This window comes from Coregonus lavaretus, assembly GCF_964263955.1.
Source record: "Coregonus lavaretus genome assembly, chromosome: 21".
In the NCBI taxonomy this organism is placed as follows: Eukaryota; Metazoa; Chordata; class Actinopteri; order Salmoniformes; family Salmonidae; genus Coregonus; species Coregonus lavaretus.
The window spans coordinates 29882407-29906998 of record NC_140008.1 but is presented as its reverse complement, the minus strand read 5'-3'; the positions used below and the strand labels follow the sequence as shown (position 1 = coordinate 29906998).

At 43.8% G+C, this 24592-nt stretch overlaps 1 protein-coding gene across 3 annotated transcripts; it reads left to right on the top strand.

Moving 5' to 3' along the window:
- The first annotated feature begins 268 nt into the window (after positions 1 to 268).
- Positions 269 to 24592, top strand: LOC311148624 (UDP-N-acetylhexosamine pyrophosphorylase-like). 3 transcript variants are annotated; one of them, XM_084185610.1, is made up of 11 exons: positions 269 to 519; positions 1542 to 1878; positions 7586 to 7790; positions 11826 to 12001; positions 12099 to 12271; positions 18300 to 18493; positions 20682 to 20822; positions 21668 to 21856; positions 22041 to 22082; positions 23329 to 23395; positions 23539 to 24592. In XM_084185610.1, exons 2-11 carry the CDS (start codon positions 1596 to 1598, stop codon positions 23629 to 23631), a joined length of 1563 nt encoding a protein of 520 aa, XP_084041736.1. In that variant the 5' UTR covers positions 269 to 519; positions 1542 to 1595; the 3' UTR covers positions 23632 to 24592. The 3 variants fall into 3 exon arrangements, 2 of the variants coding, with proteins under 2 accessions (XP_084041736.1, XP_084041737.1); XR_014614936.1 differs by having other exon boundaries at positions 416 to 519; positions 23270 to 23395; positions 23539 to 24346; XM_084185611.1 differs by lacking the exon at positions 22041 to 22082 and having other exon boundaries at positions 431 to 519; positions 23539 to 24339.

Sequence of the window (24592 nt, the reverse complement as noted above, 5' to 3'; positions counted from 1 at the left end):
TGTGTCCCACCCTTCATCTTGTAAAAATAGCCTCCTCTCTTCTGTCGTCGTAAATTCAAACGTCACGCTTCTCTATTTCTACTTCCTCTCGTACCTGATTGGCTAGGTAGTTGTCATTTCCCCCTACAGATCTAGGATCAGTCTACAGTTCAATAATGATAAAGAATTATGCCGAGGGTCAACAAAAAAACTGACGGTAGATCAGTTCTTATTGGATGGTCTCAACTATTTTACTATCATAGTTGTCTGAGATGGTTAACGCGACTTTATGATTAACTTGATCTTACTCAGTTTTGCTCATTCTTTCTTCAATACAGTAACGGTAAATGTATAATGCACAAAAATATGTAATACGGCAAAAATGTGTCTCTGAGCTGCAGGGCGTTCCCATTCGACAGGAGTGCCACGTCAAAGTGACGGATGTAGCTAGGTGTACTCGAGGGGGGGTACCGTAGTCAATACAAGAGTCACCGGTTAAACGCTGTCCGACCAAATTGATTCCTAGACACAGCGTTGAAGGTAAGCCTTTATTAACTTCAACTGCTACTCACTTCGTTACATTTTTATCTAATAGTCTAGTTAGACCATTTTGTTTTTCAACCAGGGTTGTAGAATAGCTACGAGGTTTCAATTCTTGTCGCGCACCCAATTGGTAGCGTGCTGTTGTGTAGGACCACAAATGGGATGATGATGATAGTCATTATGTGTAGGTAGGTAATATCTGATTTGGTTAGCTAACATAACCGCAGCTTTATGGATAGAGATGATAGTGTAAGATGTGTAGTATTACGTTAGCTAGCTACTGTAGTAATAGCCTGCTTGTACATAGTTTTGGTGCATCAATGGGGGACTTATTTATCCATTGTATGTTAGAACATTTCCCATGTCGTGGTTTGTCTGAAAGCTGGGGAAATGTTCTGTGAAGTTTAGTGTCAATTACATAACTTAATATTTGTGTCCCGAGTATTTGGTTTTGCCCTGCTTATTGCAGTAGACTAGGCTTCAAGCTAAAGCAATGTTACGCCACTATTGGTGTGCCAAGTTGACAGCTCAGCTCATCTGCTGATGTAAATCAAAGGTGAAATGGTCAAATGGGCATGTAGTCTAGTACAACAAGTCCCCGACTGGAATGTCCTCATAGATGTCTAATGAAGTCACCTAGCTTTGCTTGACGAAACATGGCAGGCACACCCATGTCATTATAGTCCCAAAAAGATCATTGATGTAGGTGTGGCTGTTCACCATATTTATGACAAATTCAGATTGTGAAACGTCTTCTCTTTTTAGTCATTAAGCTAGTGTTGAACCAGCATCTGTTTTCTTTTTAGGGCTAGTGTATTCCAATGATGCTGCACCAGTGCTTCCTAATTCCTAATACCTATCTGATGTGATCCTGACACTCAAAATCATTTTCCATTGTATTGGGTGTGGTAGTTTTCAGAGGAGATTTGAGTAATGTGATCATCGTGACTGTGTAGGCTAGGTAAATATCCCTGACACTTACAACACGTTCCTGTTCTCTTCTTTTCTGGGTGTGGTAGGTCGATTCCCTAGAGGAGATTCTTCAAGCTTAGCCAAGCAGTGTGATCATCGTCATGGAGAGCACCAGAAGCAGACTGACCCAGAGGTTGGCTGAAGCCGGCCAGTCTCACCTCCTGCAGTTCTGGGACGAGCTGACCCCTGAGCAGCAGGCCAAGATGACCTCTGACCTGGAAGCTATGGACTTCCAGGAGATCAACAGGTTCTTCCGCAGTGCCATGGAGGTGTCGGGCAGCAGCAAGCAGGAGAAGATGGACGCCCGCATGGAGCCAGTGCCCAGGGAGGTGTTGGGTAGTGTGACCAGGGACAGAGACCGCCTCAAGGACTGGGAGGAGGAGGGTGAGTCGTCTGGTACAGGGGTTCCCAAATGGTGGATTGGTTGGGACCAGACCAGTGTCAAATCCATATGTCAAATACTTTTAAAGTATTTTAGGTGTGCTTGATTTAGCTTGGAGTTTACGGTTTTGGTAAAGTCGGGCACAATGATGCATGCATTTCAGTCACAATAGTGCATCTCTGCCACAAAGCCTAAAGCAGGTTCTATTGATCAATTTAAAATGGGGGCTAATTTAATTCAACTGATTGAATTCCACTGGTTTTCAACATCATTGATTATTTGACATGCGACCAGGAAGTGAAACGGGCAGATAGGGAAATCTCATCAGGCTTTATGGTGTGCAGTATAATGTTATATAGTAGGTGTCTTCTGCCTTGTGTTACATTCTAGACTAGTCGTGCAGTGTGTGTGTGCGTGCGTGCAGTGCGGGTGTTTGTGTGTGTGTGTGTGTGTCTGTTGTCTCAGTTGCGCGAGGGCATAAACTGAGGTCAAACATTATGGCCTTTTCTCAACTGGATTTGCTCAACTGCTGCGTCCTTGCTCCTTCGTCTTCTCTCGCCTCCTTTTGAAAAAGGTCATGGGTAATCGAGGAGAGGCGGCATGGAGAGAGAGAACGTGGACCAAAATTTGTTTGTATGAAATTAGACTCGTTTTCCAATTGCGCGTCATCAGGCAAATTATGTTTACAGGGGTGCATCCCAAAATAAATGTAATTTATAAATAACAAATGAAGTTAGTTGTGCAAGACATTTTATAGATAAAATGCTAAGTAATATATTGTGTGCATGCTTTTCTCCTCCAACAAAACAAAAGCTGTTTCAAAGGGGTGTGGCAGATTTCAAAACTCTTCCGCGAAGGGCTCCGGTAGGATACACATAACTATCCTCGATGAAACGTGGATATTGAAGAGGGGAGGACACTCTTCACTTAGCCTACTAACGAAGTGATATCTCATTGACCACTTATCGGTTTCCGGGTCACGGAGGAGATAGGGTGGAGGACAGACTTTTGCCCAAATGAGTAAAGGCCTATGCAATACAATTTCCTCCAACCAAGCAGGGCTACTGAAACTAACCTGTCCAACATGTCCCTGGTAACCCCCTTCAAACAGCACAGTGACAGGCAGCAGCAAGGATAATTTACTGTGATCAGGTAATGGCAACTCTGAGGGGGTTAAACAAGACCTGGCAACACTTACATGACTTGGCAACCTTAAGGGTTAGGGGGTAAACCATGATGTCTTGTGATGTTGAAATAGCTAAATGGGGTACCTGGCTTGTATTTTGCAAATCAATGTCAGTGAGTTAGCCATCTAATGACAAACACTCAGATATAGCCTTATAACTCTTAACACTCTGATTCATAAAGAAAGCAGAATGTGGGTTTATTGAGAACATGAAGTCAGTCACACTGTTACCATTCCCAGTTTCTCTTTCTTCATTATCAAAGAAATATGGAGTTGTTTGAGAAGGTTAACTTCTCAAACAACAAGGGGATAGTCTATTTGTCAAATGGACTAGCCCCTTGGAGTAAAAGCTCAATGTTTAGCAGTCCTGAGCTGCAGCTGAGGAGGTCCAGCCTGAGGGATGAAGGAGGAGAGGAGGGGAGAAGCAAGGGATATCTGTTTCTGGCTTTGGCCTGACATAAATGGGGTACTGCTCACTGCACCCTCACTCATGAGGTCATCCTGCTCTGCGTCAGTTCTTAATCATGTGTGGTGTGTCAGAGCAGCCAACATCTACAGCAGCAAACTAAGGACACATAAACCCAGGGTGTATGTGTGTCAGGATAGCCAAAGCCTACAATGGCACCTCCCGCTCCCAGTCCATTCTCAATGGCTCAGGAATGTGAGTGCACATGTGTGTGTATTTGTGGACTAATCACAGACTCGTATAGCAACAGTTTATGTAAGTTAAGGTAGAGCTGTATAATAAGGATGTTGTTGACCTGGTACACTATATATACAAAAGTATGTGGACACCCCATCAAATTAGTGGATTCGGCTATATCAGCCACACCCGTTGCTGACCGGTGTATAAAATCGAGCACACCGCCATGCAATCTCCATAGACAAACATTAGCAGTAGAATGGCCTTACTGAAGAGCTCAGTGACTTTCAACGTGGCACCGTCATAGAATGCCACCTTTCCAACAAGTCAGTTTGTCAAATTTCTGCCCTGCTCGAGCTGCCCCGGTCAACTGTAAGTGCTGTTGTTGTGAAGTGGAAACGTCTAGGACAGGGGTGTCAAACTCATTTTAGCTCAGGGGCCACATGGAGGAAAATCTATTCCCAAGTGGGCCGGACCGGAAAAATCATGGTATATATAACTTAAAAACAACAACTTCAGATTGTTTTCTTTGTTTTAATACGATCAACATACAACATAAAGCTGGAGCCTGAGGACAGTGTGTCCAAAATAGTACAAGCACAACATCACTATTAATCATAAAACACGTCAAGTTTATTTGAAAATTCTAAAGAAAAAGAACACAAACACACAATGCCTCAGTGATTAACAGAACTGTTTCACAGATCACAGAACTATATCAGGGGGTCATTTCTCAGGCAGAAATGTAGATAAAAAGAATGAAATCCTGTTCCCCAAACAAGTGCAAGAACCACAGAGTCAAGAATAGGTTAAATATACAAATAAAATAAAATCAATTAAAAACAATAGCACATCAACATAAAAACATATAAACATAAAGCTGGAGCCTGAGGACAGTGTGTCCAAAAGCACAACATCACTATTAATCATAAAACACCTCAAGTTATTTGAAAGTTCTGAGGACAAAGAACACACAAACACACAATGCCTCAGTGATTCACAGAAGTATATCACAGATCACAGAACTATATCAGGGTGTCTCATGTAGCACTTTAAGTGGGGTTGCATAGTTTATTTGACTCCTGATACCTGGCATCTTTTAGCTTTCACCAGCGCATCAATATCAGGCGTCACATCCTGAGTGGCAGCCAACTTCAGGATGTGATTCAAGTGCTTGTGCGTGAGCCTTGAGCGCAGCTTTGTTTTATTTATGCTCGTGACAGAGAGAACTTGCTCACAAAGATATGTGGTTCCAAACATGCACAACAGTTTTGCAGCGAGGGCTGTCAAGTTGGGGTAACCTGGCAAGAGATTCTGATTAAATGTGTCCAAGCCAGCTGCGGCAAATTTGCCCTTCAAATCCGAGTCACACTGCAAGTCTATTATTTCAAGTTTGATGATGACGGGCAGATCAGAGGGATTCACGGTGAATGGCGAGCAAAAAACGTTGAAGTCTTTCTCCAGTTCACCAAAAATCTGAAAGCGTTGCTCAAACTCCCGTAACAGTCCCGTTATTTTATCTTTGAACCGCTTCATGTCTGCCACATGTTGGGTCGCGCACACATTTTTCAGACAGGGGAAGTGAGCTGCATCACCACCGGCAAGTTGCGTCTCCCACAATGACAGCTTCAACTTGAAAGAACGTATGCTGTGATAATACTGCGTGACAACTTTGTTGCGCCCTTGCAGCTGTTTGTTCAAGTTATTCAGGTGCTCTGTAACATCCACCATAAATGCAAGGTCCTGCATCCATTCTGCGGAATGGAATTCTAACACTGTTCAATTTCTTCTCGTAAATCAAAGAAACGCCTCAACACCTCGGCTTAACCATCTTACCTCAGTGTGGTATGGCAGGCCATAGATGTGGTCTTTCTCTCTGAGAAGGCTGTCAAACTGACGGTGATTCAGGCTTCTGGATCGGATGAAATTAACAGTTTGGATGACCACCTTCATGACGTTATCCATCTTTAATGACTTGCAACACAAAGCCTCCTCGTGCAAAATACAGTGAAAAGTCCAAAAATCACGTCCTCCATTTGCAGATTGCACTTTCTCTCTGAACTTTGTCACAACGCCTGCTTTTTTCCCGATCATTGAGGGCGCACCATCTGTAGCCAGGCTGACAGCGCGGGACCAGTCCACTCCGACCCTGTCCAGCGCGCCGACGAGTGCGGTAAAAATATCAGCTGCTGTCGTTGTATCTGTCAACGGCACCAACTCCACGAACTCCTCGGTGACGGTCAATGTGTCATCAACTCCGCGGATGAAAATGGCCAGTTGTGCAACATCTGTAATGTCCGTGCTTTCATCAATTGCAACCGAAAACGCAATAAATTACTTTACTTTTTGCTTCAACTGGCTGTCCAAATCCACTGAAAGATCGGAAATCCTGTCTGCAACTGTGTTTCTTGTCAGGCTGATATTTGCAAAACCCTGCCGCTTTTCAGGGCACACAATCTCCGCTGCCTTCATCATGCATGTTTTTACAAATTCACCCTCACTAAATGGTTTTGAAGCCACTGCGATTTCATTAGCAATGAGGTAGCTAGCTTTCACTGCAGCGTCACTGATGTCTCGGCTGTGAGTAAACACAGACTTGACCTACTTGCTCTGCCCCGGTATAAACAGTTTGCTTGCTTAACACAATTGCTATTGCGCCATCCAGTGGACGCAATTGGAACAGCAGTTTATTGAAAAATTGCAGCGCATTTTTATACTTTACAAAATCATCTCGCGGGCCGGATTAAACCCGTTTGCGGGCCTGATCCGGCCCGTGGGCCGGACGTTTGACACCCCTGGTCTAGGAGCAACAACGGCTCAGCCAGGAAGTAGTAGGCCACACAAGCTCACAGAACGGGTCCGCCGAGTGCTGTAGCGGTTGCAACACTCACTACCGAGTTCCAAACTGCCTCAGGAAGCAACGTCAGCACAATAACTGTTCGTCTAAGATCACCATGCGCAATGCCAAGCATCGGCTGGAGTGGTGTAATGCTCGCCGCCATTGGACTCTGGAGAAGTGGAAATGCGTTCTCTGGAGTGATGAATCACGCTTTACTATCTGGCAGACCGACGGAAGAATCTCAGTTTGGCTGATGCCAGGAGAACGCTACCTGCCACAATGCATAGTGCCAACTGTAAAGTTTGGTGGAGGTGGAATAATGGTCTGGGGCTGTTTTTCATGGTTCAGGCTAGACTCCTTAGTTCCAGTGAAGGGAAATCTTAACGCTATAGTGTACAGTGACATTCTAGAAGATTCTGTGCTTCCAACTTTGTGGCAACAGTTTGGGGAAGGCCCTTTCCTGTTTCAGCATGACAATGCCCCCGTGCACAAAGCGAGGTCCATACAGAAATGGTTTGTCAAGATCGGTGTGGAAGAACTTGGCTGGCCTGCTCAGAGCCCTGACCTCAACCCCATCGAACACCTTTTGGGATGAATTGGAACAGCGACTGCGAGCCAGACTAATGCTCTTGTGGCTGAATGGAAGCAAGTCCCCACAGCAGTGTTCCAACATCTAGTGGAAAGCCTTCCCAGAAGAGTGGTGGCTGTTATAGCAGCTAAGGGGGGACCAACTCCATATTAATGCCCATGATTTTGGAATGAGATGTTTAGATCGTGAAGTTGAATGTAATTGAACTATGGGTTATTGGGTTATCCTGCTGTTTCACCTGCAATTATTATATCAGGTCACCTTGCAAAGGTAGATTATACTTTAGCCATAAAAAGTCGATTAGTGTTCTTTAGTTTTGTCAAACATCACGAGTATTTTTTGGTTTTAGTTATATTGCTTGAATAAGCTGTATTGTTTGTACCATATTTACATTTTGTAAAATCAATTATGGTCTCATACATTAGCTGTTATTCTCTCATCCCCTCTCTTAGGTCTGCGGTGTATTTCCCAGGGCAAGGTGGCTGTTCTTCTGCTAGCGGGGGGCCAAGGGACCCGGCTTGGGGTGTCCTACCCAAAAGGCATGTATGATGTGGGCCTGCCTTCCCACAAGACCCTGTTCCAGATCCAGGCAGAGAGGATACTGAGGCTTCAACAGCTGGCAGAACAGAGACACGGAGCCAAGTGCGGCATCCCCTGGTGAGACTGGGACTGGCAGCTAAGGGCATAATGATACACCATAGGGGTTACACAGCACATAACATGCAGCTAGTGATGAGCGATTAGTGCTCTTTGAGGTCGTTTCGTTTTGGTTTGAATATTACATTTGTTTTAGGCCTATTTGATGACTTTATTATTTCATTCCAAGTCATCTCTATAGAGCTGCTGCCTATGCTGTCTGACAAAATCACTATTTTAGTAGTTATTTAAATTAAATAAGGCATACTTTTATGACTGCTGAATAACAACTATCAATCTTAGATCATGTATTTTCACGTAGAGATACCTCACGAAGCAACTGCTCTCAACCGCGTGTTGTTCTGCCTCTTCTCTCCGTCTGAGACCGGACAAGGAGGCGTGCAATGGATTATGGTCATTGTAGTTAATGACCACGTTTTCTGCGCTAAACTATGTAGACTATTGGCCTGTTGGAAAAGGGGTTGGAGGGGGGGAGGGGGGGGGGGGGGGGGTACTAAGCAAACATTGAATTGTTTTAAGATGGTCATACCATGGATCATTTAGCGATTTCATTTTGAATTTTAGGACCCCTTTAGGTAACAAAAATAAAATATTGAATTTGGCCTTTACTACTATAGCCCACAGAAACGCATTGAATAACACATTCATAAAAAGCAAAGAAGACAGTAAAAAAAGTAATCATAAGGAATAAGGTTTTGACGTGTCTGTCCTATATCTGAGAGAGATATATATATTTTTTTTTTTACACATTTAACCCCATATGTTTTGGGGCACAAAACTACCTCCATATTTCCATTTGTTTGTATGGGTTAACTTCAGACGAGTCCCGTGACATTTGTGGGGGTCGTAGATCAAAATGGAGAACACCATTGTGATAGTTTTGTAGGCCAAACCGTTCGGACACTGCAGACCTTTTGGATTTTAGGGATGTCTCATGGTTGTACAAACACCGCTGTAGCTCGGCCACCTTCCACCGCAGATGTAGAAGGCTGACATAGGCGGATGCAGTGGATTGAGACGCAGCCCACGCAAAAAAACATATCTCTAGTTGTTGGGGATTTTTTAAAATTACATTACTTTGATTGACGCAATGGTGCGTCAATAGACTCTTAATGATTTAAGAAACGAAAAATAACCGACATTTCAGTTTATCGCTCAGCACTACAGCAAGCTGACCACAGACCACTGTTTCTCAATCCATTCCTGAGGGACCCATTTTTGTTTTAGCCCAGTTTGTGAAATCACAAACAAACCATACAACCCTGTTATTGTATCAAAGATATATGTTTTTATGTTCCCCCTCTCAGTTCTCTGATTATTAACTACACCTACATATTGCTGCCACTCCCCTGTATCAATCAAGGAAGTGGTTTGATCCCAGAAAGGAGCAGTATTATACAGTGCCTATAGAAAGCAAGTGGACCAAAACCGCTGTTTGAAGCTGGTGAACAAAAACCGAAAGTAACTTTCGTGTGTAGAATTTTAGCAACCAAGATGAGACAGAGATTTCCACTAGATAACACAGCCACAAAGTCAGAACAGTTTTCCCAGTTTGGGAACAGTTGCTGCTCCGGCAGGAGAAATCAATAGGCGTATATCAAAGCACTGGCAGGTAAGTAATACTGTGAAACCCTATCATTGTACTATTAGCGCCAGATACATTATGGACATTTTCTGAAATTACAATGCAAACATTTTTTTTAAATACTATGTGTAGCACCTTTAAGTCAAAACTGTAATTTGGCCACTCAGGAGCAGTGTCTGTCTTCTTGTTAAGCAACTCCAGTGTAGATTTGGCTTTTTGTTTGAGGTTATTGTCCTACTGAAAGGTGATTTTCTCTTCCAGTGTCTGGTGTAAAGCAGACTGAAGCAGGTTTTCCTATAGGATATTGCCTGTGCTTGCCCCAACCAGTTTCTTTTCATCCTGTAAAGCAGACTGAAGCAGGTTTTCCTATAGGATATTGCCTGTGCTTGCTCCATCCTGTTTATTTTCATCCTGAAAAACTCCCCAGTCTTTGCTGATGTCAAGTATACCCATACTATGATGCTGCCACCACCATGCTTGTAAATAAGGAAGCAGTTGCTCAGTGTTGTGTTGGATTTGCCCCAAACATTCAACTTCGCATTTAGGCCAAAAAGTGTATTTCTTTGCCGCATTACTTTAGTGCTTTTGTTGCATGCTTTGGAATATTTATATTCTGTATATATTTTTTTATTCTTCTTTTCACTGTCATTATTGTCAAATTAAATCAAATCAAATTTTATTTGTCTCATGAGCTGAATACAACAGGTGTAGACTTTAATGTGAAAAATGTACAAAAAAGGAATTTGTAACAATTAAATATCAATAACAAGACTATACAAGGAGTACCGGTACCGAGTCAGTGTGCAGGGGTACGAGGTATTGTGGAGTCACTACAATGTTGTTGATCCATCTTCAGTTTTCTCCCATCATAGCCATTGAACTCTGTAGCTGTTTTAAAATCACCAATGGCCCCATGGTTACATCCCTAAGCAGTTTCCTTCCTGTCCTGCAGCTCAGTTCAAAAGGACGACTGCATCTTTGATGTGTCTGGGTGGTTTAAGACATCATACACAGCATAGTTATTAACTTGACCATGGTTAAATATATATTCAATATCTGATTTGTTTTTGTTACCCATCTACCAATTCCTGCCCTTATTTTATGAGGCTTTCGAAAAGCTCCCTGGTCTTTGTAGTTGAATCTGTGCTTGAAATTCAATACTTGACTGAGGGACCTTACAGATGTACTGTATGTATGGGGGACAGAGGAAGGGGTAATTATTCAAAAATGTCAACCCCTATTATTTCACACAGTGAGTCCATATAACTTATTATGTGATTTGTTAAGCCAGGGGGTGAATACTTATGCAACGACTATATTTTAGTTCATTTTAATTAATTTGTAAATATTTGTAGAATTTTCTTTTCACTTTGAGATTATGGATTATTTTTTGTTGATCAGTCACAAAATATTACAATTAAATCTATTTCAATCCCAATTTGTAATGCAACAAACTGTGAAAAAAGTTATAGGGGGTGTATACTTTCTATAGGCACTGTAAATCTCTATGGAGTAGATGAAGGGAGTCATGGCCCCGTGTAGCTAGGTTGGTAGAGCATGGCGTTTGCAACGCCATGGTTGTGGGTTCGATTCCCACGGGGGGCCAGTATGAATTTTTTTTTATAAATCACTAACTGTAAGTCGCTCTGGATAAGAGCGTCTGCTAAATGACTAAAATGTAAATGTAATTAAGACTATTCAGAAGTGGGTTGACAGGAAGGAGACATGTCTAGCTGGCATCCCGTGTTTGGGGCAGGGCTCTCTGTAATTAATATCAGGGGTCATGACTAAGAGCTCACCATGAGATGCCAGATGCCATCCAGTCATAAGGAAGTACTTCTGGTTTTGTGTCTTGTGATGGGTTGTTCCCACCATGTCTTTTTAACTTTAGTCAGATCTGAGCATTCAGCTGTTAAAATTCATCTGGATTAAATTGTTTGCCAGATAATGTGCATTATGAATAACCTTTCTGGAATCTTCGTAAAATGAGAGAGGAGAGGTTTCCAATCTTATGAAACGTATAAGTCATTGATGCAGTGAATCACAGTGAAAAGTCAAAAACATTGTTTAAAAAAAACAAATGAATCACTGTCTTGAGAGTTCGAGAGCTTGGGACTATACTGTTCTATCTGCAGTTTTGTCCAAATTGAGTTATTGACATAGCCTTGTTCTGCTCAATGTTCTCTACCTACAGTATATAGTACTCTAAATGCCCCAATTCATGTTAAATTCAAAAGAATACTAGATAAAAATTGCTGACTCCATTCAAACCAATGAGGGTTCGGAACTTTAAAGCCAATTATCTCAGAATCATCTTTTTGCAGATGGAACCAAGCTCTCGATTTGTATTAGCCTTGAATCAAACCAAATGTATTATCCCATTCCCCCTGCACATAATGACCAGTGAATGAATGAATCAAAAAATTAATAATAAGTGAATTTCTCCCTAGGTACATCATGACAAGCGGCCGGACCATGGAGTCGACTAAAGAGTTCTTTTCGCGCCACAGCTACTTTGGGCTGGGCAAAGACAACGTGATCTTCTTCCAGCAGGGCATGTTGCCTGCCATGGACTACAACGGCAAGATCATCCTGGAGAGCAAAGCCAAGCTGGCCATGGCCCCAGGTACACAACATAACTTAATCTGTGTTTGAGTGTGTGCGTACATCTCTGTGTATTTTAGATGATAACGGGTCTACTGATGTGTGTGTCTGTATTTCAGATGGTAACGGGGGTCTGTACAGAGCTCTGGGTACTCAGGGGATCGTGGAGGACATGGAACGGAGGAGGATCGGGTTCATCCATGTGTACTGTGTGGACAACATACTGGTTAAAGTAGCAGACCCTGCCTTTGTCGGCTTCTGTGTCCAGAAAGGAGGAGACTGTGGGGCTAAGGTTTGTAGCTCTCTGTCTCTTTCTCACTGGAAGTTTCTCTCGGCCAGCTCTCTATTGCGGTCTCTCGCTGTCTCTCTGCCCTCTTCTGTCTCTCACAATGTGGCCAAATGTGACTCATGAGGTCACCCGATGTGTTCCAATACTCTTAAATGACTTCCTTCCTTCTCTAGTCAGGTCCTATCTCAGTAGCTTAAAGTGTTTTCCTCTCCTGGTCTCTCCCTCTAAGCCAATGTTCACAAAGGCTTTGAGCTGAAAGCAGTATGGTTGGTCACTCTGGAATGAGAAGGAAGTTATTGAAATTAATTTAGACTCTGACGATGTGCGTCATCATCCAGTCCTTGATCTGCTGGTGGTTCAGGTCCTGTTGTGCAATACCAGACCAGGAAGTAGTATTGAAACATGAAACTGTGTTCAGTAAATGTGTGTTTGGATAAGAGGGTGTGACTGAGGGGATTCGATTAAACTGGCCCGGGTGGCAGTTTGCACCTGGTGAAAAGTGATTGTATTCGTTTTGGAACCTGGCTGCCTCCCTGGCATGAGCCAGGCGCCCTGCTCTGGCCAACGGTGAAGTCAGCTAAAAACAAAAGTGATGTAGGTTAATTAAGCATGTGGAGTAACGAGTATTATTCTGTTTTCACATGCAAAGTGTTTGCTTTTGATTTAAAATGCTTTGCCTGCCTTCCCACTGAAAACTAGTTCGAAAATTCTAACATATTTTATGGAGAGATGTGTTTTCTGAACGATGCCTCATGCTTCCTTATTGACAGTATGACCGAGCAGCGCATATTCTATTACTGTTCAATTTTAGCAGGGTGTGCCTCTTTCACCGGACACGTGACAGGCCATAGCGCGGTGAACCCACAGAGTGTCTAAATCCAGAAGCGCAACATAGCGAGACTTCGGAGAACGCATGCGCTTAGCTAGCGTACAAGTGTGATCGGGGATTTCTATTGGAAAAGCAGTTTTAGCCCATCTTCATACTGTACTGTCTTCGATGAGACATTGAAAACTGCCTTGGCACGACTTCTCCTCTATAAAGAACTGCACTTCTTCTAGTTCACCAAAAGGTGGGGGTGTAGACTGCCATCACCCAGAAGGAGTTAAGCAGCAGGCATTTCTTCACATACAGGGTTCAAATCAAGACGAATTTCGGCCAACTTTAACATCCCGCCAACTTTTCTTTGTATATGAAAGGTATGGCCGGCGACAAAGCCTCTACTTTTCCTTCCGCCATCTGACCTAGTCATGATTGCGGTAAAGTTCTACCTACGGCTTAAAGACAATTTTACTTGCTCTGGAAATGTGATTAGGAGGCTCCCTATGGAGGGTGTGACTCAATTGCGGAGCCTCCAGAGGCTTGGAGCGGCCAACTCGAGCGCCATACCGAATCGCTGTGTGCCTCCCAAATTGTGTAACAATGTGGAGTACTCTGTATAGCCCCGCATTGACAGGATTGGTTGACGGTAGGGGCGGGAGGTCCTGTATAAACAAACTCAGTTCCTTTACTATTTCCTTCACAGCTGCTCTGCTCCGCTAAGCGCAAGAAGTATAAATGCACTACTATCAGTGGCGATTTTAGCATGTCAATCTTGGTAGGGCAAAAAAACAAACACATGTGGGATGCATGCCAGCAAAGCCACTACACAACACAACACTAAACAATACATTAATTGCACTATAACGGTGACAAACGGTGCCCACAAACTGTTAGGGCCTACATAAAGCTGTCCCAACATCTTACCACTGCTACACCTGGCTATCAGCGCAGCCTTGTCTGGCAGCGAAACAGTTCATTCAGCCTCATTTACTGCCTTAAAAAAAACATAGCTGATATGGCTGACTTGCTTAAACAAATGTGGTTTCTACAGACAATTGAGGATGTACAAACTATGGCATAAGGGGATGACAAGCGGATAAGAGGTAATCAGTCATTTCGATTAGGATATTAATGAGCGAGCTAGGACGGACGTAGTCAATATAACTATTTGTTCAGCACTTTTGAAATGTACAATGGGCCGTTCTTACAGTGTTCTCCCTGTACACCAAGTCAGAACTGTAGGATAAATAAAGGGGGCATATAAGCAGACAATGAAAGCTCTTACGATATTCAATGATTACATTTCTCTAAAACAGGTTAGGCCACATGTGCACCACCAAGTCAGAACAGTAGGTGAAATTAAGAGGGGAAAATATACCAAATTATTAGGGTGAGGCACATGGGCTACTAACAGCTTACTACACAACATACACTTAGTATTACTTTCTTAGTTACAGTATACATATCTCCCTGGATTTATAAAAAATTGATATCCACCCACATTGGCCCACATCTACTCCCACTCCTAAATTGCCAGTATGTGCACGGGAGATATAAAATTATTATCACAGCAACAATGTTGTAAAAATAGGAATGTATGAATTGGGCTCTAAAAAAACATTGGCTGATCTTTAAAAAAAATATGTTTTGATTATTTATTATACCGTAAAGTCTGTCTGTAAAGGGTTCCGCCTAGAGCCAAGGTCTGAGCAGAGGAGTTTTTAAGCTAGACAAATGATAGGCTATTCCTCTTAAAAACACTTCCAGGGAGTCTCATTCATTGCTACTTCAAGTAATCTCACTGTACATTGATTGGTTTGATGACTGAGATTATAAGACAATTTGACTAAAACAAACACTAAAGAATAAAAATACAGTGGCTTGCTAAAGTATTCACCCCTTTGGCATTTTTCCTATTTTGCTGCCTTACAACTTGGAATTAAAATGTATTTTGGGAGGGTTTGTATCATTTGATTTACACAACATGCCTACCACTTTGAAGATGCAAACAAACAAGAAATAAGACAAAAAAACAGAACTTGAACGTGCATAACTTTTCACCCCCCCAGAGCCACCTTTTGCAGCAATTACAGCTGCAAGTCTCTTGGGGTACGTCTCTATAAGCTTGGCACATCTAGCCACTAGGATGTTTGCCCATTCTTCAAGGCAAAACTGCTCCAGCTCCTTCAAGTTGGATGGGTTCCGCTGGTGTACAGCAATCTATAAGTCATACCACAGATTCTCAATTGGATTGAGGTCTGGTCTTTGACTAGGCCATTCCAAGACATTTCAATGTTTCCCCTTAAACCACTTGTGTGTTGCTTTAGCAGTATGCTTAGGGTCATTGTCCTGCTGGAAGGTGAACCTCCATCCCAGTCTCAAATCTCTGGAAGACTGAAACAGGTTTCCCTCAACAATTTCACTGTATTTAGCGCCACCCATCATTCCTTCAATTCTGACCAGTTTCCCAGTCCCTGCCGATGGAAAAACATCCCCACAGCATGATGCTGCCACCACCATGCTTCACTGTGGGGATGGTGTTCTCGGGGTGATGAGAGGTGTTGGGTTTGCGCCAGACATAGTGTTTTCCTTGATGGCCAAAAAGCTCAATTTTAGTCTCATCTGACCAGAGTACCTTCTTCCATATGTTTGGGGAGTGTCCCACATGCCTTTTGGCGAACACCAAACGTGTTTGCTTATTTTTTTCTTTAAGCAATGGCTTTTTTCTGGCCTCTCTTCCGTAAAGCCCAGCTCTGTGGAGTGGACGGCTTAAAGTGGTCCAATGGACAGATACTCCAATCTCCGCTGTGGAGCTTTGCAGCTCCTTCAGGGTTAACTTTGGTCTCTTTGTTGCCTCTGATTAATGCCCTCCTTGCCTTGTCTGTGAGTTTTGGTGGGCGGCCCTCTCTTGGCAGGTTTGTTGTGGTGTCATATTCTTTCCATTTTTTAATAATGGATTTAATGGTGCTCCGTGGGATGTGCAAAGTTTCGGATGTTTTTTTATAACCCAACCCTGATCTGTACTTCTCCACAACTTTGTCCCTGACCTGTTTGGAGAGCTCCTTGGTCTTCATGGTGCGCTTGCTTGGTGGTGCCCCTTGCTTAGTGGTGTTGCAGACTCTGGAGCCTTTCAGAACAGGTGTAATATACTGAGATCATGTGACAGATCATGTGACACTTAAATTGCACACAGGTAGACTTTATTTAACTAATTATGTGACTTCTGAAGGTAATTGGTTGCGCCAGATCTTATTTAGGGGCTTCATAGCAACGGGGGTGTATACATATGCACGCACCACTTTTCTGTTATTTATTTTTTTGAATTTTTTGAAACAAGTTTTTTTTTTTCATTTCACTTCACCAATTTGGACTATTTTGTGTATGTCCATTACATGAAATCCACATAAAAATCCATTTAAATTACAGGTTGTAATGCAACAAAATAGGAAAAACGCCAAGGGGGATGAATACTTTTGCAAGGCACTGTAACTGCTGCCACTATATGAAGTGATACTGGCCTTTACTGCCTCATTATGAACAGTGAGGGAACCACACAGCCCTCCAACACAGAGAAGGCTTGGACCACTCAGCCTATAGTATCACATATCACAAGCCTGATGTATGAATCTGTTTTTTCTACACAATGAGTTTGGACACGGTGTACTATTTTTGAGAGGGAAGAAAACTTTACAGGGAGCAGTGGTTAAATAGGAAACTTAACTGGTTTCTTCTCAGGAAAGCTACGTTGGTTACAATGTGTGTTTAACTAGCGTGGCAGTGCAAGGTACTTATTTATATAACTATTAAAAATGTTTCTTGTTTTTTTACTTTCATCTTCCGATGTTGGTGAGGTCTGACATTGGCTAGCGTTCAGCGTTACAGCACCCCTACCACGCGAACACACACGCGTCTGTGTGAAGTCAGTGTGCATGAGTACTGTGAGGAGGATAGAAGTAGTAAGACTAAACTTGGGAGGAAAGTCTTCCATCCATGCAGCACTAGAGCAGAGATTGGGACCTAGCTGTTATATTATCCATTTCATCCTTCTGGTAGCAGCTATGTGATGTCTGTAACACCCTCTGATCACTGTCTCAGAGCTGCTACTCAAACACACACACAGGAATGTTTTGGCTGGCTGGTCCCCATTCGACACCCTTTAGACTAGAAGCTGCTATAACCCTTCGTTAGTGTGCACTTTCTTCACATGAGTGGACACTCCCTTCTCACCCTACCCCTCACCCCTGCACTCCCCCTCACCTCCTCCCCATCTCCCTTAGTTCGTTATTAGTGACAGGCCTGCTCCTGTTGGAACAGACAGTCCGCACTTAACACGAACACACCAAGACCAGATTGTTCAGTTGACATTTTGGGTTAAGTTCTGCAGGATTGGCTTGAATCCTTCTCAGTAACTTTTGTACACTGATGTCTTTACAGCATACATAGAGACATACCATGAAAGATCTCCAAAGACTCCTGAAATTAGCTTCAAAAGCATGTATCATTTTCTGTGACGTCCAACAACGTGCTTTGTACATTAACCTGACTGCAGCCTAGCCTGCACATTTACCAGTTCTGTGCAACTTGTCACACCATCACCACAAAACTCTGCAGAATGGAGAAAAGGCTTTTAACACTTGAAATATGCCTCTGAAGTACAGATGTAATTAAATTAAATATTTAACTCCATGTTGAGAGCTGTAGTAAACCCATTCCTGCTGCGTGTCAGTCTGTGAGCTGTGGTGTGGAGGCTCTGCTAGGATCAGAGGAATGCAGGGACCCACCCTCCTGTCGTTAACTGACAGACTGCAGTTGATGTGGCTTCTTCCACCAAGCCTCTCCCCCATAGCTAAACCCCTCCCCACCCTATCCCAGCCCTCACCCTCATCAAGGCCCAGACTCTCCCCCACCACTAACCCCCTCAACAAGCCCAGCTCTGTCATTTGGACTGCCAACCAGATGGGCAGAGGGCTGGATCTCTGATTTGGACCAGACTCCAGTCACTAAAATGTACAGTCAACTCCTATTTTTAAGAATCACATCCATGTCTTCATTTCTGTCTGCAACGTTTTGACCCTAATTCCAAACCTCTCTGTAAATGGCAATCAAATACTTTTAAAGGGGGAGTGAACTAGTGCACGCTTTGAAGAGGAGGGCAGAATCTGGTAGCAGTCCCAGGTGAGGTAAAATCCTTTCCTGTGACATCACTTCCAGGTGGTGGAGAAGACCAATCCAACGGAGGCGGTGGGCGTGGTCTGTAAGGTGGACGGATGTTACCAGGTGGTAGAATACAGCGAGATCTCCTTGGCTACGGCTGAGGAGCGCAGCGCGGACGGGCGGTTGATGTTCAACGCTGGAAACGTAGCCAATCACTTCTTCACACTACCCTTCCTCAGGGACGTCGTCCAGTGAGTCTCACACACACACAAACATGCATACACACACATTTAACACAGCTACAGTGAGGGAAAAAAGTATTTGATCCCCTGCTGATTTTGTACGTTTGCCCACTGTCTATAATTTTAATGGGAGGTTTATTTGAACAGTGAGAGACAGGATAACAACAAAACAATCCAGAAAAATGCATGTCAAAAATGTTATAAATTAATTTTCATTTTAATGAGGGAAATAAGTATTTGACCCCCTCTCAATCAGAAAGATTTCTGGCTCCCAGGTGTCTTTTATACAGGTAATGAGCTGAGATTAGGAGCACACTCTTAAAGGGAGTGCTCCTAATCTCAGTTTTCTACCTGTATAAAAGACACCTGTCCACAGAAGCAATCAATCAATCAGATTCCAAACTCTCCACCATGGCCAAGACCAAAGAGCTCTCCAAGGATGTCAGACACAAGATTGTAGACCTACACAAGGCTGGAATGGGCTACAAGACCATCGCCAAGCAGCTTGGTGAGAAGGTGACAACAGTTGATGCGATTATTCGCAAATGGAAGAAACACAAAAGACCTGTCAATCTCCCTCGGCCTGGGGCTCCATGCAAGATCTCACCTAGTCGAGTTGCATTGATCATGAGAACGGTGAGGAATCAGCCCAGAACTACACGGGAGGATCTTGTCAATGTTCTCAAGGCAGCTGGGACCATAGTCACCAAGAAAACAATTGGTAACACACTACGCCGTGAAGGACTGAAATCCTGCAGCGCCCGCAAGGTCCCCCTGCTCAAGAAAGCACATATACAGGCCCATCTGAAGTTTGCCCATGAACATCTGAATGATTCAGATGAGAACTGGGTGAAAGTGTTGTGGTCAGATGAGACCAAAATCGAGGTCTTTGGCATCAACTCAACTCGCCGTGTTTGGAGGAGGAGGAGGAATGCTGCCTATGACCCCAAGAACACCATCCCCACCGTCAAACATGGAGGTGGAAACATTATGCTTTGGGGGTGTTTTTCTGCTAAGGGGACAGGACAACTTCACAGCATCAAAGGGACAATGGACGGGGCCATGTACTGTCAAATCTTGGGTGAGAACCTACTTCCCTCAGCCAGGGCATTGAAAAGGGGTCGTGGATGGGTATTCCAGCATGTCAATGACCCAAAACACACGGCCAAGGCAACAATGGAGTGGCTCAAGAAGAAGCACATTAAGGTCCTGGAGTGGCCTAGCCAGTCTCCAGACCTTAATCCCATAGAAAATCTGTGGAGGGAGCTGAAGGTTCGAGTTGCCAAACGTCAGCCTCGAAACCTTAATGACTTGGAGAAGATCGGCAAAGCGAACTGGGACAAAATCCCTCCTGAGATGTGTGCAAACCTGGTGGCCAACTACAAGAAACGTCTGACCTCTGTGATTGCCAACAAGGGTTTTGCCACCAAGTACTAAGTCATGTTTTGCAGAGGGGTCAAATACTGATTTCCCTCATTAAAATGCAAAACAATTTATAACATTTTTGACATGCGTTTTTCTGGATTTTGTTGTTGTTATTCTGTCTCTCACTGTTCAAATAAACCTACCATTAAAATTATAGACTGATCTTGTCTTTGTCAGTGGGCAAACGTACAAAATCAGCAGGGGATCAAATACTTTTTCCCCTCACTGTAAACACACCACGCACACACAGCCACGCACACAGCCACACATACCTCCATACAATAAGTGAGTTATTACATGATGAATGTGTAACCCCCATTTTAAGCAGGTATTTGAGGTCATTACATGGCTAGTGAGAACCTCATAACTTGAGAGAGAAGTAGTGGCTTTGGCCCTCTCTGGTTTCTAATGAGCAGTGTCTGTAAGCTGATAAATGGCTGGAAACATCGCAGTGACTTTTAATGAATACCCAGAATCTAAGGTGAGGGAAATGAAAGGAGGAAAAAGCTGCAGTTAGTTTTCTATGTCTGGACTTTGGTATTTTAAATACATGATGTCTTTGCCAGTGTTTTTCTTTCTCTTCATTGTTTAACAGTTATAACTAAGAGCATGTTTCAGATTTCCTGATCTCCCTTGTCTGTCTCTGTCTGTCTTTTAACTCTATCCCCTTCTCTCTGTCACTCCTCTCTCTCTTTCTCTCCCACCCCCTTTCTCTCTCCCTTTCCACCTCTCTCTCTCTCCCCCTTCCTCTTTCTCTCTCACTCTCGCTCAGGACATTCGAGCCTCAGCTGCAGCATCACGTGGCCCAGAAGAAAATCCCGTACGTGGACATGCAGGGAAGGCTAATCAAACCTGACAAACCGAACGGGATTAAAATGGAAAAATTTGTCTTTGACATCTTCCAGTTTTCCAAGTGAGTGCTGTGATTTTCCAGCTGGCTTTAGCGTGTGTGTTTCATGGCTGTGTTTCTGAAATTACTGCCTTCAATTCGACTGCCCAACCCTGGAGGTGAGGGCAAGGAGAGGCAGGAGAGGAGAAGAGAAAAGGCAGCAGGAATCAGGGTTCTCCCTCCACACAGCCAGGCTTCCGTTAGTAAGACCCAGGTCCTGACACCCAGATCTCTGGAGCCCCAACCCCAGCATCCAGCCACATGGCATGTTCCAACACCCCAGACCCCTAGCCGGAACCCCAGCTCCAGAGCCACTGTCCCAGAGCCAGGCAGCCCGGCCCGGCCCAGCCCTCCTCATAATAAAAATAAAAAGCCATCTAGCAGATGCTTTTATCCAAAGCGACTTACAGTCATGTGTGCATACATTTTTACGTATGGATGGTCCAGGGGATCGAACCCACTACCCTGGCGTTACAAGCGCCATGCTCTACCAATTGAGCTACAGAGGACCACATCCTCTTAGCCTCATCCTCTTCCTCCTGCTGCTGGGGCTTGAAGAGGCAGGTTTTACCAGCTGTTCCAGCCTCCTCTAACTCCCTCTCTCTCTCTCCCTCCCTCCAGCGGTTTAATCATCATGACATCATCTCTGAGTCATGTTGCTGCTTTTAGAACTTTACATGGAGTCAAAGGATTCTTCTCATTGCCATGAGATGAGGATGCTGTTCTATGTGGCTCTATTCTACAACCCTACACAATTATCACTCTCAGGTTGTTTAAAACTGGAATGGGATGATAAGTGTGTTTTGTTGTGGGTTACCTTGAAAAAGCTATCACTAAAGATGTATTCTCACAATGTGTGTGTGTCGCAGGACCTTTGTGGTGTACGAGGTTCTTCGTGAAGACGAGTTCTCTCCCCTGAAGAACGCTGACAGCCAGGACGGTAAAGACACGCCCACCACGACGAAACACGCCCTCATGTCCCTGCATCACCGCTGGGTCCTCAATGCTGGAGGACACTTCATAGACGAGAACGGAACGCGTGTGCCCGCAATACCCAGGTGAGACACACACACCAAACATACACAGTGAGTGTACGTTCTATTTACCTCTCCACCTGTTGACACGTTCATCACCATATAGTCTCCCTGTCACAGCTTTTTTACAGTCACACGTTTTCTCACAGCACCCCCTCACAGTTCCTCTTAACCCTGTGTGTCCTGTGTAATGTTTTAATGTTTCCAGAGACGGACCTGCAGGAAGTGGCACAGCTGATGTCAACCAGAAGTAACTATTCTCTGTGCTACTGACCTGAGTTACTGCATGGTGACGGGGCTTTGGCTTTCACACACTTTCTCAGTCGCTCACTGTAACCAACTGTCACACACACAAACACCCAGGCTGTCTCAATTCTCTACAGTTGCTTCTTCTCCTTGTTACCTGTCATCTGCTTTCACCTGGTCAGTTTATTCTGATCAGTGTGGGTGAAGGGAAGGAGACGAGGAGAGAAAAGGACTCGAGTGTTGAAATGCAGCCTGGAGTTTAGCTGTGCTAGGGCCCAGGTCAAAGGGCAATGTCACATGATCACCTGTCCTGTGCAGGTGGGGGCAGAGGTACCTGGCCTGCCCACTGACTTGGTCCCTGTTCCAATAGTCTTCATATGCATGCTTCCTTCACCTCTTTCTTTAGTCAATCACTGGTCTGCACGTGATTAAATAATTGTATGCCAGTTTACCACCCGGTTGCTATCACCTATCAAACCTTGCTAGATCAGTGATTACCTCAAGGAAGAAAGGAAGGATGCATAAGATATTGGAGCAGGGCCTAGTGCTAACTGGGACAGTAGGTACTAACCCACGGAATGTGGAGCATGCTGGGTAATGGGCACTGGGCACGCTTTGCGATCGATGATGTGACTGATGATGTCGCTGTGTTAATCTGTCTGTCTGATGGTGAAGGGGAGATGGGGAGACGATGAGTGGCCATTTCAGATCTGATGTTGGTCAGTTACCTGTGATTGTGACGACAACACCAAAAACATTTAAATCCTCTTTATTGTTCAAGGATGATTCAACACCATTTATAATATTTATAACATTCATAAATGTTCATAAATGCGACTTAGTGGTGTCATTAGATTGTAATAAGGTGTAGTGGCTCTTTCTGTGTGATGTATGCTCTCTCCCAATCAATAGAGAGACTTCATTCACTTCCACTTTTGACATTTCAAACTTGTGCTGACTTAGTCTTCCTGGACCTAGAATAAGCCTACTCCTGGACTAAATGGAATCTCAGTTGAAAGTGCTTTTTAGTCCAGGAATTGGCTTAATTTTTGTCCCGGAAACAGGTCTATGAGTCTGTGGAACTGCTGATGTTGACGCTTTAATGCTCCAAATGTTTAATCATCTAAGAACAGCTGGAGCAGAGAATCACACATCCAGCTGCTTCTTCTCTTTTTTCCCTCCGTGCGCAAGAGAGAACCAACTTAGCCTCTCCTCCTCCCTTCTTCCGACTCCTTCTCTTTTCCCCACAGCCTGAAGGATGGAACAGACCTGCCAATCAAATGTGAGATCTCCCCACTGGTGTCCTATGGAGGGGAGGTAAGGGGGAGGGACTTAACAGTAGGGCCCTGTTCAAATAGAAATAAATATAAAAACAAGTGTTTCCCATTATAGTTATTACATTCAGTTTTACAAGCATTGATGATATCATATCCTGATGATGTCACTTCCTGTTGTTGCAGGGGCTGGAGGGGCTGGTGAGGGGTCAAGAGTTCCGCCCCACCCTGGTCATCGACGAGAGTGGAGTCCACGAACTGGTGAAGAATGGAGTGTGAGGGACAGAAGGATGGAGAGGGAGAGAATGAAAGGGTGGGAGTGAGCAAAAAAGAGAGATGAGCCAAAGACCTATTCCACTCCTCCCCCCGTTTCAGTGCAATAATGCTGTGTTCATGCACTCTTGGAAATAATCTGAAACACAGGTTTCCGACATCCAAAAACGTTTAATGTGAACTTCCAAATTGGAATTATAAAACCTGGGAACCTGTGCTATAATTCAGTACCACGAGATCCAACCCCCAAGTGGAATGTTTTTTCAGATTTTTCCGAGGAGCACATGGCCGCAGCATAAGATGAAGGACAGAAGCCTTGCGTTGCGGGGCTGGATGAAGCAGTCAGAAGATCAAGTTATTTATTTTGCTTATAAGACGTATTTTTATATGGATGGATGTCTTGTAGAGGGAAATGACCCCCTATGCATTTTACCAAGTGATTTGTACACACAGATACAAATAGAGAGGAGTACAACGATTGTAATCAGATGATCCTAATGTGATTGATTATTAACATGTAATGTAGGTACATGGGAAGGGTTTTATTTATAATTACTATGTAGTATAGCACACTACTGCTAGTCTTTTGCCTGATTGTCTTCAAAATGACCCTGTTGAGCTATATGACATAGGAATTGTTTTCCATTTTCTTTATTAAAGAAATGTCCAATTTGGAACAGGTATGAGTTCTTTGATTAAACTCAAGGTTAGCGTGGTGTGTATGTCTCTATGCGGCGTGGATTTGTGTGTGCGAGCAAGCTCTGTGGTTATGAGTGTGTGTTGATTTGTCTATCTCTGTTTGTGTGTGTACGGCTGTGTGTGTGTGATGGGTGTTTTTTGCATTAGAAGTCCTGGTGTGTTGAATCAGAGATTCCAGCAGCAGCACATGGTTTGTGTTTAAGATGGGCAGAGAGAGCATGATACACTCACTGCTGCAGCCACTCAGAAATTATAGTCTGTGGCTCCT